The 16351-nt window shown below is 40.1% G+C and overlaps 1 protein-coding gene across 1 annotated transcript in view; it reads left to right on the forward strand.

Moving 5' to 3' along the window:
- Positions 1-16351, forward strand: part of LOC118452738 (lysine-specific demethylase 2B-like) — a 31205-nt gene that overhangs the window by 3688 nt on the left and 11166 nt on the right. Inside the window, exon 3 of the mRNA XM_035898543.1 lies at positions 6602-6648. Coding sequence (XP_035754436.1) covers positions 6602-6648 — 47 coding nt within the window. The remainder of the gene's footprint in view (positions 1-6601; positions 6649-16351) is intronic.

Here is a 16351-nt window from a genome sequence, read left to right on the forward strand (position 1 = left end):
AAGAGTGTTTGGGGTATTTGACAAGCCTATGTCCTTTACTGTAAGAGCAAATAAGAGTTGCTGTGATGCTTCTCATGATGTAGTAAAACAGTGTTATATGTTCAACTCCGAACAAGAAGCGATTATTAGGTACTCAGCAGTAATTACAGTAATGTATATTTTGTTGTGCCATTATGTCATATTGGGATATTTTTTCTGTGGTTATTAAGCCCAGCTATTTCTCTACTTAGTCCTGGAGGCACAGCCTAGTTTCTTGTTAAAAAAAAATATGCAAACACCAAGATACCATCTTTTTATTTGTTTGTACAAAGCCTTTCCTAGACTGTATCCTAGTTTTCTGATGAAAACATGCATGTATTCTATAATGGTTTAGAAGATAGGTAGAAAACCTAGCTATTAAGTGAGAAAGGCGGGTCTCTTACAGTTCCTAAACAGTTCTATGCTCCTGGTAGGTGTGGTAGAAAAATAACCTAATATTTTTGTTGTATTATTTGAGAGAAGGTGTGGTCAGGTGAAAAGCATTGATCCTTAAAGTTTGTGCAGAAGAGGGAATACAAAAGCATCTATTTTGATATTCCTGAAGTCTACAACCTTCCATATAACCTTCATATGAAAACCTGAGAAGCAGAGAAGTCTTGCATGTTCATAACTTAATTATGTTTCACCTGCAGAAGCCACCTCCTTATTCTTAGCTTATTTATTAATTATTATAGTATCATCTTTCCTGATGAATCATTTTCTTGTTTATCTTCTCAGCTGAGTTTCCTTAAACTACCATTTGTTACACGTTCACTCGTGACACTGTTGGCCAGCCCAGTTCCTAGACAACAAACGACATCTCCATTGAGTGCTTGTCCAAATGTACATTTACACTGTATGTATATATTTAAACATCACTGGAAGCTGAATCTTTTTTACAGCAGGAGCTTTATTATTTACAGGAAATTCCTGATCCCTTAAGGGTTGTGCTCTCCACTCTACTCACCCAACTTGGCGTCCCAGTTCCTCGCTTCCTCTCAGCCTCCAAATACAGGAGCTTTCCCTCCTAGAATGATTTTTCCTGCTGCATTAGAGACTGTTTTTATGACCCTCCTTTTGGCTTCTCTGCTCAACTTGGAAGAGAGGGGTTTTTTTGTTGTTGTTGAAGGTTGTTGCCACTTTTTTGTTCAATTTATTTCTTCAAGAGACGCTTCTCTAGGAGGAGTCAACTGAAGGACATACCTACTGTGGAAAATAATCTGAGACAACTGCTCTCTCTACATGCATTGGTTTTAAACTGCTGCTTCTAAAGGGCAAGTGATAAAAGCTTCAAGAATTTCTTCTGGAAGAAGCCATCAGCTCTTCTGTGAAATTGGGGAGTGTTTAGCAGCCAGAAATACTACTGCACCTTCCTAGCAGCCAGATCTTCCTCCTATGTGTGAGGAGGTTCACAAATTCCCCACAGTACAAGAAGAAAACTGGGGAGATGTTTCAGCTCCTACTGTGCCAACGGTACCTGTTCAGCTAGTGCTCCATCAGCGGAGAAGTGTAGAAGTGAGAGCAGATACAAACATTACTGGGCTTCAGATCCTCAGCTGCAAATGGCAGGGCATTACCAGAGATGGGTAACAAGTACCCCAGCCTGGGACCAGTGTTTCCTATGGCTGCCTGTTCCAGACAGCAGTCCCTCCAGAGCTCAGGCTGCCTGATGTGCTGTAGGTGTTGCACAAGATCCTTCACAAAGATACCTGATTTCTTGGTGTCTGTAACCACAAGCTGTAATATCTGTTTCTTCTTGACAGCTCATTATTCAGGAGGCAATTATAATGAGGCAATTTCACCTTAGACATTTCAACATTCAGATCTCAGCTCACACATCGTCGTTGGCTTCCCTATTGTTCCTGTGCCCGAAATCTGGAGAGCTGCCACCTGGCACTTCCCTCCACTTTCGGTTAGCTGTGTGGTTTCACTGAAGCCTCCTGGTGTGTATTGCCTTCAGTGAGTGGTCTTTGACCTTTCTTGATTCAGGGGTTCAGAGATTCCTCGAGCCAATGGGATCATGTAAAGAATAATCTGGTTTTTCGTGTCATGTGTTGGCTTGTTTTTCTTCAAGATGTTTTGGTTTTAGATGCATTCACAGTCAGCTTTCCTATTTCTCTTCCTTCCTGGAAGCCACCAGTAATGTTTGTTAAGACCTTGAAGAAGGGAGGGCTTTGGCCATGTACCTGCGCCTTCTATGGTTATACGCCATGTGACAGACGGGCCAGGTTATAGAGGTACTTCTGTGTTTTGCTGAGGCAAAAAAAAAAGACCTGGCCTCAAATACTTAACATCTATGCACACATACACAGTGTGAATCCTTATATAGATGACCATGCCTCAAGGATGACCATTGAAAATCAGGTGCCTTTCTTTGCAAGCATTATCAAAGCAGTCAAATAAATAGCAGTTTTAGAACATGCATTGGAAGTGAAGAAGTAGCAGGACTGAATGCTGCATGCCTTCATTTTCAGTTGGAGTTCTGCGGCTCTGCAGTTAGGATAGTGCATCTATTGAATTCTGAACTGCATTGCAAAGAGGTGGAAGAGGAGTAAATGCTAATCCACAGCAAGAGTTTTGGAGTCACTTACCTGACTCTCAGTCACACATTAATGCTTTGGATAATGAAGGAGAAATACGTGTTTCAGTTTGCTGTGATGAGCTTAAAATAGTCTCAGCAGCCAGGCTTGACTAGCCAGCTTCTCAGTTTCCTACCGACTGCCGGTATCATTCGAATACTGTTCTGACATCTTTCCTCCTTCTAGGCCTGTTTCCCTTTCTCCCTTTGTGAACCATCCACACATCATGTACAACTTTGTCCTTTGGCTGGAACTTGCCATCAGAGAAGAGAGTAAAAATACCGAAGATTTTTATTTCTTTTGAGGATATTTTTGATGAAGTAGTATACTGACAAAATCTTATCTGATACGTGACTTTTGGGTGGTTCCTGCATGGAATCAGCTGAATTGTCCATTTCACAGTTAGTTGGGTGAATTGTTTTTATATTTCCATTCTCTGCTGAGTCATTGAATACTGCCTGCTCTGCGGGATTAGAATGTTAGAATTTGTAGATCAGTAATCTCTTATAGCACATTCAACATTCTAACATTTTTTGTTTAAATAAGCATGACTTATTAGTTTGAAATGATGTTGTAAAGGAATTGTACGCACTTAATAGCATAAATGTCACTAGAGTGAGGGAAGGTTGGAAACACAGTTTATGTGAATTTTAAATGACAGAAGTGAAATGCATGATCAAACTTTCCTATTTGGCACTCTGCAGGATAACATGATTTAATTTTATTTACATTTCCACTTCTTACGTGTATCTATCAGAAGTAGGTGGCATGCAATATATGAGTTTTGTGGATGTGTAGATACATAAATGCTGTGTGCATTGTATTCCAGCAAGATCAGCATAGTATTGCCACCTGCCTAACTGACTCGAGATGTTGAGAACCTTTAGTCTCATCATCCTGATATTTACTGCTTGAAATAATGAGTGTCATAGTCTGCTGTCTTCCATCACTAGAGTGAGACTGGACAGTTTGCCTTTGGATCTGAGTCATTTGCTGATGAAACTCGGGAACCTTATGTTCCACTTCAGGCTCTGGAGGAAATTCTGCTTTACTGGGTCTTTTCTAGCACTACTGTCTTTTGTCCAGAGGAGGCTCTGTGTATCGTGATATGGTAGATTAGGTGATCCACATATATGGAGGGTGACTTTTGAGATACAGTGCTTTATAAAATACAAAAGATGGTTTTTTAGTTTTCTGACATTTTGAATAATTGATGATATATGCTTCCATTTCTTTTTGCTGTTAAGCAATCAGCTTGCGTGTCTGTGCCTGGCAGATGTACAAAGCACAGCTGAACAGTTTGGTTGCTGTGCTTGGAGGTACTCCGAAATGGCAAGGGATGAGATGAATGAGGAAAAATTATTCTAATGAAACTTTGAAAATTGCTTTCCTGTTTCTGATCCTCCTGAGCTGTTACTTGTATGGCTAGAAGCAGGAAGGTCCACCTGTGATCTCGTAGCAGAAGAGCAGCTATTTTTCTCGGAGGGTTGTTTGGATGTTTCCAGGATTATGACTTGGAGAGAGAATGCTGTTTGGAGAGATGATGTCTCTCTTATCTGAACAGTGGTCATCTTGCATTGTATTGTGGCTAATCAGATACGTATGCTAGCCAGAGCTCGTCCTCCTTAGGACTTCAATAGAAGACTTCTCCAGCAAATCTTTAAACATTTACTAAAGTGCAAGTTCGCACCAGTGCACACTATGGTGTTTGCATTTCTTTTCTTTTTGATGCAACATGATTTGTATATAACAGAATGCTGAAAGTCTCATGTTTTGGTGTTAAGTCACCCTGCTATACTATTTACCTATTTTTTATGATATATGAAATCTTTGAAAGCATTTGTAGTGTTTTTACACAAGATGCATTTGTCTGAAAATTGCATACCAGTGAGGGGGAAAAAAAAATCTGCTGGGTTCTTGCATTGTTGGTATTCTGGATTTATATGCAGAAAACCAAATGAACCAACACTTACTGATTAGTTTAGGACTGGTGACATTCAAGAAAACAGTTTTGGGGGGGGGGGGGGGCTGGAGACAAAGAAGTGCAGTCGTTTATGGTCTCAGCAGCAAGCAGAAGGGGCTTGAATTAAAGCTGGACCTCCCAAGGCAACCCAGCTAGAAAATGGGTTCTTGTACTTGAAACCTTCTGTGTTCAAGCTTGAAATTCTTCCCTTGGTGTACTCTTTCTCTAATGTATGATACATCCTGAGATTGCAGAGAGAAAACCAAGGATATGCCAGGTGTGCTCTCCAAAGAGCTAAACATGCAATTTTACTGTTAGGGAGGATTGTATTCTTCCAGTTTGAGTAATGTTTATTGTCAGCTGCTGCTGGAGCTCTCAAAAAGACTGGATTTGCTTGTATGCATCTGGGTTAGGGTTGTTATCTATCTTGGTTGTTGATTTTTATTTTGATTTATACACATGTGAAAAAGATTGCCCATCTAATTCTACGTGTCTGACATAAAATAGAGGCAAGCTGCGGTGTTTGAAGATAAGCCTTGCATGTTCTTGTCGCCCTCGAATAGTTCCTCCTTCCCCTACTTCTGACTTTCTAGTGCTTGGAAAAAAAGATGAGCTCTGAATGAACCCTGAAGGTCAGTAGACTCAGGCTGTTTCATTCCATCGAGGGAGTGAATTCCAAAGCTGTGGGGCCCTTGCAGCTAAATGCAAAGATGAGAGGGTTGGCGGAGAACTAACAAAAGATATTGTCCAGCCTCCACATCCCACTAGAGGAAGGTGATAAGGGTAAAAAAAACTGGACAAACAGAGTGGACAAACAGAACTTGCCAAATATTTCTCAAGATATATGCATGACAGTAAATGCACTGTTTACTTTTCAGTGTTTTCTTAATAGTAAATACTATTGCTCTAAAAGTTTGCCTATGGGCTGGATCATTCTGATTTCTAACTGAATTATGTCAAATGTCCTTCATGACCAGAGGCAAGTTGTTTATTTTCAACCCAGAGCAGTGCAAGTCAGACAGAGTACCTAGCTGGCTGGTCCCACAGGGCTCTTTTTCATTCCAGTTCCTTAGTCAGTTTTTGTGCAATGTGAAATAACGTCATTAAGGTGAAGTCAATCAGCTTTAAAACCCCACTACTGTTTTTCCGTCCAGTCTGTATGTTGCAGAATTTTACTCTCTCCTGACACGTAAAACGCACTCAATGTACTAGGCTATTGTCTAATTACATTGTTTTCTTTTTCCGTCCAGTCTGTATGTTGCAGGATTTTACTCTCTCCTGACACGTAAAACTCACTCAATGTACTAGGCTATTGTCTAATTACATTAAACCCTAAAACACTGCCTGTGTTAGAAGTGATCATATAAATGCATCAACATCCGTGAACCAATTATTCTACCATTTAATTTAGCTCTGAATTAGCCCAAATTGAATTGAACAACAATTTCCCTACCCACCAAATGCAGCCAGGCTGTCTTCTGCCAGACAAGGAGGTTTGGAGTAGTCATTAAACCAAAAGGGTTTTAATTCATTATTTGTTATATTTTATTTCCAAGCAGTGAATCTAACCTATGGTGATGTGACTTTGAACAAATTGGTTCACTGCTCTATGCCTCAGTTTGTATCCACTGGCAAATGTGATAATGCTCACCTCGGGGAATACACGTGAGGCACCACCAGTTGAGTTGCAAAGTGCTGTGAGTTGCTTAGCAGGAACGAGCTATAAAGGTTTAGGATTTTATTGAAATCACCCCAACCCCTTCTTCCCTCCCACTCCAGTGCTGCTAGAGAGCGCTTGAAAAGACACCTCTTCTCTTCTTTCATTATGAGTAGAGAAACTTTTGTACACTTGCCAATGCAAAGATGTTATGTATGTCATTAAAACTTGCACTGTCCACACTTCAGAGAGGCCTTGCTGGATTCCACCTACTGCATTATGGACAAAGAGCACTATACATTTATTTCTCTTTTATTATGGTAACGAAAGTGTACCCATACTTATCTTGACGGTATTTAACGTTGCTTTCTTTGCTAATTATAGAATGCCTGACCCGGATTTCACCGTCAGAGATGTGAAGCTATTAGTGGGTAAGTTATTTTGAATGCACTGGATTAACTCTATACAGAACAGAATTGCTTTGAAATACTTGTCCAGTTGTGTTTGTAGACATTTGTGATAACTCTCAGAATCTGGGAGAAGGCATGGAGAAGCAATTTGTAAATTAAAAAGGCTGGGAGAACCCTAATTAGTAGTTGTGCTGACCGGACTCTGATCTCATGCTGGATAATTGGCCTTTTGAAAGAGAGTGGATGCTTTTGCTCTTAACAGGTGTCCTACATACAGTCTTATGATCCTGGAAAGCGGTAGCTCTATTGATCAAGTTCCTATTTTTTTTTTAATCTGTTGTAGAGCATCTGTTTGTAAAAGGTATGATTGGAGCCATATCACCTTCTGCCTGTGCTTTCCCCACAGTCTTTATCAGTGTCAGGCCAGGTCAGTGCTTTGAGGAAAGGTTGCTAAGAGAGACTGAGCACAAAGCTTTGCAAACTGCCTGTCTTTTTGATAAGAGACAAACCAGAGAAGTGGTGACTGTAATGATCAAATGTTTCCTAGCAATTTTTGCAGAATTTTTTTAACTCTAAGAAAAGCTACGTTTTGAGTAGGAGATTATACTGTATGTTTCTTTGAAATCTGCTTTTACTGAAGATGGATGTGTTACTTATTGTTTATTCAAAATTGTTACTGAATAGTGATACCGCACCCTGTGAAGTTGTTGCTGTGGAGCTAGCTGAATTTTGGATGTGTTAGCTGCAGTCCTTCACGAGGACATTTAACTGCATTCTTGCTATTTAGAATTTACTGGGTTTATTTACCTGTGTTGTGACAGGAATTAATCTTTCAAATTAGCTCAATTGCTGCATTCTGGAAGATGAATTTTTGAAAATTACACTTGAGTTTAATATTCAGTAGGAATATCAAGTCTGGAAAAGATATAGTTAAGAAAAACAAGGGAGAGGAACTTGTGCCTTAGTTCTGTTCAGTTGGGGTTATCTGTGATAGAGGGGTTATCTCTGATAACCTTCCTTCACAAACAAAACTTGGCAAAGTTGCTTAATTGATGACCACTTATAAGTTCGGAAACAAAAAAGCCCCAAAACTCTTTGTTAGAAAATGTTAGAGAAGTGGTGTGGAGAGTAATATTTGGTAGCATTTCTGTTGGTCAATCTGCAGTCAAATTAGGAAATAATATGAGGGTATTTGGAAGTCCTACACTCTATGGATTTCCTAAATACCTGCGTGTACACATTTGTAGGTACGGAATACCTGGTTTTGCTGTGGAGAGCCTTATGCATAAACCTTGTAATTATCTGGACCCTGTTTGCAATTCTCTGTGAATTTGTTCCATAGCTGATGAACTGCCATTTCTGTCTCTGAAACTGCTGCTGAAGTTCTGAAGTTGAGGGTCTGACTTTGAGATGTTTTGGAACAGCATAGTGTTGCATAACAACGTTGTTTTTCCTGTGTAACAGTCAAAGTGTGGGAGTTGCATTTCCTCAAGATTGATGTCCCTTGGAGTATTAGGGGCGTGGAGATTCCTGTGTACATGACCAGCAAAGCAGGAAGATATTTATAAATAAAATTAGATTTATAAAACAATGGAGCAGAAATAACAATCGTAATTAACTTTGAGATTAACTTTAATGTAAAAGTGTGCCATTTCTCACAGGTGGTTCAGCAATCCGTGTAGATGCTCTAGGCCAGATACCGCACGTCATGGGTCTTTTTTTATTGTGTTTGGACAAACTCCCTTTGGAGTTATTGTACTGAGCCTTAATTTGGTCAAGAACATTGTCACCTGCTGTCTTTTTTTAATACATTGATGACTTCTGGCATTGTAGGTGGAAATTTTGATTCAAAAGATCTAAAATATTTGGGAAATAGACTGTAAGTCATGGTTCTTATGGCAAATGGTTTCTGTCGCTGTGGGATTTGTGCTGTATGTAGCAGCCACATTGACACCGAGAGCAGAAGGGGGCAATTCCTGTCTCCATGCAGAATTTCTAAATTACCTACTAATGACTTCAGGAAACTTTGGTGAGCAATTTTCCTATTGCATATCATTGCTGATCATTTTTTCTAGTTTTAGCTTAATATATATGTTATACTCACAATCTAATGTTCAAATAAAGCAGATGAAAATTCTTCTTTTATTAATATCTCCTGTGGTTGTCCCTGAGTTTTTTTTAGCAGACTCCTCAGATCTTGCCTGAACCTCCAGGTATCTGTGTTTCTGAAGTGCAGTGTTTCAAAACTTATTCAATGCCATGCTGAACCTGGGAGGGGAGTGATGTTTTGCAAATGTGAAATGGAATCATCATAACTCTCTGCATCTGAATGTGTGTGGGAGTTGATAGAGAACATAGCTTGAAAAATGTTGTGTTCTGTATAAACTTGTTGTTTTTTTAAGTGCTCGTTGTTATAGTATGCTGGTGCTATTTAAACCTATCATTTCTTCTCTTTTCTTCTTCAAATCAGGGGAAACACATTTGTTACAGAACATTTTAAAGACATGGTGCTGGGTTTTTCCAAAGCACGTAAATTCCATAAGAAGTTACTGAGCCTTTGCTCTCAAATTATTCTGAAATCTTGCTTTCTATTTCTAATGTGATTGTTGTGTTATCTCTATATTTGGGTACCTATAAGTCACAAGGAAATAACAACAATTGGTAGACTAGCTTTTTTAATTTCTCATTGAAAACTCTAGTCTGTGGCAATAATAAGGAGAAAAAAAAAAGGTGGGTTTTTTGATCGTACTTTGTGGTTACTTGGGCTTAGGTGTGTATTTTTTTTCGTGTTTTGCCAGACTTCCAAAGAAACATTGCCATTGCTTGTTGGATTTTTTTGGTGGTGGTGTTGGAAAAAATGCAGATATCAGCTGTAATTTAGTTTGATAGTGGTTTATGGCCTACTCTTTATGACTTGCACGTTAGTGTGCATGAATGTGCACCTATGTGCAATGTCTGTGGATTAAACACTCTTCCTGTACAGTAGCTTTACTTTAAAGAACAAACACTTTAAACTGCGCAGTTGGAATAATGGCTATAACTAGACTCCTACATCCATATGAAAGATCACCTGGATATTCTTTTAAACCTGAGACAGTGGATTAATTTCATCAGATGGAATTTGTCTGATCTCTGAAATGGCTGTGAGCCAAGAATGCAAATGAAGAAGAGGAGAGGAATTACTGGACTGCTTAGGAACTTGGGACAACTCTTGAAAGAAGAAAAAAAATCCTTTGTAATTTAATAACTATTAAGCTTTGCAATTTCATTGTCTAAGGTAGATTCAGTCGCTAATTCTGAAGAACAGAATGTCGCTGTTGTCTTCATAAGTTGACTTAAAATTTGACAAGGAGGGTCATTGACCCTCTTGACATCTCCTAAAACATCTGCCACATCTGCACTAAAAGTTTGATGAGTGTTATTTCTGCAGGCTCCTTATTCTTCACTCCTGGCATGCCATGCTGATGTGTTGTGATGTTAGTATATGCATATGGACTACCTGAAAGCAAGTGCAGTAGCTAGTAAGTATTTGGGCTTGGCTTTATTCCAAAACTTTTTGCACATATGTGGTTGTTGTCTTTAGAGTAGCGTAGTACCTTGGTTTATGTCCTTTTTTCTTTTCTTTCATGTTCTCCTAATCCCTTGTTTTAAGGGCTCCCAGAAGGTCAGAGAACTTACACCATTGTCCATTTCTTCTCTGTAACTAAAGCCAGTCTTCCGGCCAGTAAACAGTGTATCTCAAGGGCTACTGGTGAGACTCCAAGACACTGTTCTTTTTCCCTGGCTGCTAGTCATGTAAATGTTCTCCAGAAAGTCTCCAGAAGTGTCTTTACCAAAAAAAAAAAAAAAAAAAAGGGGGGGAAAACAAGGAGGTGTGTCAAGTTAGCTGAAGAACTGATTTTGGGGAGTATCGGGTATGTGAAGTGTTGTGTTGGGACAGTGCAATAGCTATTACTAATTTTTCCTCAGATTGTGTGATTCTGAGTGACTTACTGCTCATGCCCAGAAGAGGCAGCTATACAGAATAATTTTGTTTGCCAGGCCTCTTGTGTTGGCTTCTTCCACCAATGGTGTTTCTGGGCCACAGCACGGAGAGGTGTCGGTCATAAATGGGCAGGAAAGAAAAAGTGTGGTTTTGCGGATGTGTCTGCTTGAATCTCCATACGCACATACCTGTGTGAATGCTTTATGCTAATTTCGCTAAAGAACAAATGAAGTACATTTGACAAGGTTAGCCTAAGACTGAGCAAGGAGAAAGGTAACTGCCTTGTTCAGCAAGTTGTTTGAAAGCCAGGGCTTCTGTGGTCGCTGATGACCATCTCTAGCCTTTGCTACTCCTGAATTCAAGGACCAAATGCAACGATTTGCTTTAGTCTTTGATGTCAGAAAGCCAAAGCATTAAATTTTTTCATTTATTTGATTTTTGTCTTTATATTATTCTTCACGGACATCATACAGTCTGAAGAACGGAGCACTGAGTAGTTTTGGAAGCTATGAACCATGTGAAGGACAGAGAAAGAGGAAGCATACATGAATGTATGCATCAATCCGAGCTCCATTCTCTTTCTTTGATTACTTTTTTTTTTTAGTGGTTTGCTTGGGTCAGCACTGATTGAGTTTAATAGAGTATCTGCTTTTCTGTGGCATCCGCAGGGTCTCACCCTTTGACTTGTAATTGATGTCTGCACTGCTTTTGTCTTCCTGGGTTGCCACAGTCTGCCCAGGAGCTCCCGGGGTAGGTGTGGAGTCCCTGCACAAGTGTGGTGTCTATATATAAACAGTAGTGGCTAGTCTGGATGTATTTGCTTTTATTTTTTGTGTTTAGCTGACCTCTCTTCAGTTTGCGTGCCACAGGCTGGCTGTCTATTGCCATTGAATCCCAGCGTTTACTCTCATACTTAAATAAACTAAATAAACCTAAGTGGTGCTGCTGGGTCTGTAACATGCATTGCCTCCTCTCTCTACAGGCTGGTGTAGCTTTGTGTGCCAGGGTATGTATTATACACCCCCAAAGTCAAGCTTGCAATCCCAGCTTGTGGCAAAAGGGGCGATTTCAAAACATGCTGAGGGTTGTCAGAAAGAAAAGAGACTTTCAGTTATTGTGATCCCTGGACTGCAGGGGTTAAAGTTGTGACCACAGCGGTCACTTCTGTAGGATCAGCAGCATTGTTGTAAAGAATTCACCATGCCCAGCCAGGCATTGTATCAGTGGGAACAGTGCAAGTACAGGACTTATACTATTCATGGGGTGGTCTAACAACTGGCATCAACTCACTGCTTGATTTTATTTAACTAACTCACTAAGGGTTTATTTATAGAATTAAAAAAATAAGCGTAGGAGCAGTGAAGAATGTTTCATCAGTCATGTATTTTGTTATTAAAATCTGATGTTGTTGACTGGTCTGGGCCATAATGCTTATGTGGATAGAAAATGTTTGGTTCCCTTTGTTTAGTTGCTGTGTTCTCTTCATAAACTGTGTTGAAAGCTTTGGTGGTTTTATACTGTGTAAAGAATCCAAGTAAAGTTGAAAGCAGGAAAGCTTTTAATTTTGATAAAATTTGTGCATTGAGGTAGGGCAGTAAAAAGCAAACATGACAAACCTCCAAAAACTGTTGCAGAGAGCAATCTTATCTGGCCCAAGGAGATGATGTGCAAGATGGGACCTAATAGATCATTTCAATATTTGATTTCTATGATTCTGTCAAATCTTTAAAGACCTGGCAGCAGGCTTTGATCTCCAAGACGAAGGGTGAAAGGAAAACCAAGGCTCTGCATATCCTGTTGCTTTCTTTGCTGGGAGTAGCTGAAGAGATACTTGATTATTGCTGGGTTTTGCCTTCTCATTAGAAACACCAGAAGAACAGGAGCTGAGCCAAAAATTTCAGTTGCAAATTGAGTGTTTAAAGAAATATGTGTGGAGGTCTGTGCCTCAACTATGAGTTTATAATCATGGTGTCAGTGGAGAAGGATAATAGAATAAATTACATTATTAAATCCCAGACATTTGCAAGGCAAAAGCCCTATAAAAATAAGGGGGTTTGGCCCTGCAAGTGCAGGTCAGCCTTCCCTTGTGCTGCTGACACAGCACTTCTGGAGGAGATGCTGTGTGCTGTCATACATCTGCTCATGGTTTATTCACTAAGTGAATAAGATGTTAAGGACTTCATTGTACCGCACTGAAGTGAGCAACTGAGATTTCTTTAACATCAGTGGAAGAAATTAGACCTGCAGAGGAGTATTTCACTGGCTGTTAAGGTTTTTTCACAGGGGAGAGACCTAAGCAAGTTTTCTGAAGTTGGGCACCACAACATTTGGCTCATTGTAGGAGTAACTGCAATTCCACAGTGCACAGTAAATAGTGTGGCCCTCTTTTCCCAGGCAGAAACCAGGCTGAAAGGTGAAATGATCTGCTCAGGTGCCTGTTCGGTGCTGGAAAATGAATTTAGGGAGTCTCAGTTTCTAGTTTTCCTGTAAAATGTAAACGATGTACTGAATGTGGCGAGCCATGGCCTTTTCTTTGCAGGGGACTGCAATGGGGTGGAACAAGTTCCCTTACTAGTTAAGGTAAGCAGGCTGATTTAAATAATTTAAATTCAGTTGGGGCAGAAAGGATTACTGCCTGTCAAGCATATGTAACAGCCATAAGCTAGGTGAGGCTCTGTATCTTTCATCTAGCCGTTTTGTTCTGTTAAATACATATGCTTGTGTAGTCCCCAGGAACTGCAGCTAAAAAGAATACACATGCCAGGTACTTTACAGAAAGACAAGAATCCCCCCTAATCCATACTTCTGGAAGACGGTGATAATGAAAGGGGAATGGAAAGAGATACAAATGTAGGTAATTATTATTACAGGTTTATAAAATGTGATTTTTATATATATTAAAAACTGTTCACACATTTATAGATGACTATGTATAAATATGTATAAATTTCATTCAGTACTCAAGAATCGTAAGTGGTGTCTCCACAGAAGAGAAAATTGTGGTGGTGGTGACTGCAGATCAGGTGGGTAAAGGCAGGACGGAGGGCAGAGACCATGTAAAACATTTCTTTTACATTAGCATACATTTCTTCTGGTGCATTAGCACAATAGTTCCTGAGTTGGCTGTGCAAATGTGTTCAGCTTTTTGTTAGTAGCTACTCGAAAAAGCTGAAAGCAAACCAGATAACTGTCTCTGAGTAACTACTTCCTAGTGATTTTTGGTTCGTTCCTCCTGCGTGTTTGCTCCCCCTCCCAAATTGATCTGTTCTGAAAATTGTATCATGGTTGAATTCACATCAAACTACAAAGCAAGTCGAGAGGCTTGTAGTGTGGTCTGTGGGCAAGTAGGGGAAATTTTGTCTTAATCAACGTACAGTTCTCCATCTTGTGAAAGAAAATTAGCCGTGCAGATACAAAAGAAGGACAAAGCAGCCACACACTGCAGTTCAAAAAACTTTCCATCATTTTGCTGAATAGGGACCTAGTGTTGCTTTTTCTATAGAGCAATGCTCCATTTGTTTCAAGGAAGTTGTGAAATCGGAGACCGGGAGGAGTTAGGAGGGAAGCTCATTAGAGAAACTTTGTTGTAAGGAGTGCTTCCCAAAATTAAACAGGCTGTTCAAAGGAAGTGCAAAAGTCTGCCTTCAGACTTGCATCTAAGTCTTGATTAAGATGTATGGTTCTCCCCCTGTGCGGGAATTTGTCCTGTGAATGGGAGTGCTGTGTTGGGAAGAGTGGAAGAGCTGAGTCAGGAGTCATAAGCGGCTGTATCTCCAGGAGTCCTGTGTGGAGGGATAAGGAGGAAGCAGTGAGGTCTTTGCTCTGTTCCTAGTGTCCAAATAATGCATTTTTCAAAACGCAGTGAACTAGGCTCTTCTAGAGGAGAGGAGTCACCACTGATCTCATGGGAGGGGAGGTACTTGTATGAAATATCTCCATTCATTGTAAGATTTCTCCTCTTGTTGCTCATGGGGTTTTTTGTGCCCCATGGTGTGATCTGTGCCTGGCTTGCTCTCTAGGTTCTGCTTTTCTCCTTTTCATGTAAGTGAGACTGTTGGAATATTAACCAAAACTGAGTTAATGAAAACATCCTCATTGTTCTCGTGGTTTGGAAAGCCAATGTCTGTGTAGTTTTATGAAAAACAACTTGTGAACATCTTCTTTGGCCTGTGAGGGTTCAGGCTGAGGGTACCTCAGTCTCTGGATCCTGCAAGTCATACCCTACATTCATCAAGGGACTTAGATCCACAAGAGACAGTGCATCTCTCCCATAGCTGAGAGGAGCAGGGGGATCCAAGAGCACTTTGAAGATGGGAGATCAGGATGGCTCCTTGCAGGATGAGGCGGAGCTTGGATGTTCCTCACAAGTGACTGTAAAACAATTGCATGTCAGTACTGTTCCCATTGATCTGAGGATCCAAAACCTGTGCTTTAAGGGAACTGAGTTATGTACCTGGCTGCGAACTTTTTCAAGGGTAAAAATGCAAAATCAGAAAGCAGTGTATGTCAAGGCCAGTGATTTGTCTCAGATTTTATAAGGCTATTTGCAGTATTACAGCAACATGTGTTTGAGATCCAGTCTTTATAAAAACAAACAGTTCCTCCATCATACTGTTTTGTGGCCAAAACTTGTTTTAAAATCTCCCACTATTTTTTAAAAACACTTTGTTTTCAAAATCAAGTTCCAAATGTCCTCACAGTCATGCTGTTGGGATGTGATTCATGCCCTGAAGCTTCCCTGTAATAGGGAAATCTGCTAAGTCTGACCTCAACTAAAATCAGCAAATAAATGTTACCACTGAAAATGGTAACTTCCAAGTGCCTCTAAGCTAGGATGGAGTCAAACCAGTGGTCTATCAACAAAGGGGTTTATAAGTACTGTTGGTGTGAACTGGCCAGACTTCTAGCTGTTGCATTTCTCTTTAAATGTGAGAAGTGTAAAGAGGAAACATCTGGACAATAAGAAAAAAAAAAAAAGCACTGTTTTATTGAAGTGATTCATTCCAATTCTGTCTAGCAGGTTTCTCTTTTCCAAGTACAGCACTGAAGACTTACTGGCTCATCCTTTTGCCCTTGTCTTTTTTTCTTTCTTTTCCCTTGAGCGACCTCTCCTGTTTTCTTTGTATCCCTCTTTATTTGATGAGGCTACTGTACTGTATAGAACTCATTTAACTCCCTGATCTCATAGCAGCTTGTGAGGAAGTACAGATAAATCCTTCCAGACTTGAGCAAGTGCCATTAGGATACTCTTACCAACCATGAACCAATAATGATAGGTCAACATACTTTGCTGTAAGCAGTACCAGTAGGACTTGACAGGTGGGTTTTTGTTTGTTTATAATGGGATCTATTAGTTCTTTGTGGGACACCAGCAGTCGTGTATGTTGATCAGACAATGTAATGTGATTTCTGAACTGTTCCTCTCTCTGCCCCCTGTTTGCTCAGGTCTAGGAAGAATTACAAAGTTGTGGAGCTGCGCTGTGTTTTCTCCTGGGCAGAACTGAAATTAGAAACTAGACCTTCTGAATGGATTTTTTTCAAGTGAAGGTTACATTAGTGATTTTCCTACAGTCTGAGGGCTCTACCTAATTTGTTGAAAATTGAAGCGGTTTGCAGCAGCTCTGAAGCAACCCTTTGGGACATTGGCATTCACTCATATTAAGGTGGAGCAGTGCACATATAAACTGGAAGTCTCTATTAAAGTGGCGTATTGCAGACTTTCAGAGGACATTGCATCAT

This window comes from Egretta garzetta, unplaced genomic scaffold (assembly GCF_000687185.1).
Source record: "Egretta garzetta isolate BGI_Z169 unplaced genomic scaffold, ASM68718v1 scaffold447, whole genome shotgun sequence".
NCBI lineage: Eukaryota > Metazoa > Chordata > Aves > Pelecaniformes > Ardeidae > Egretta > Egretta garzetta.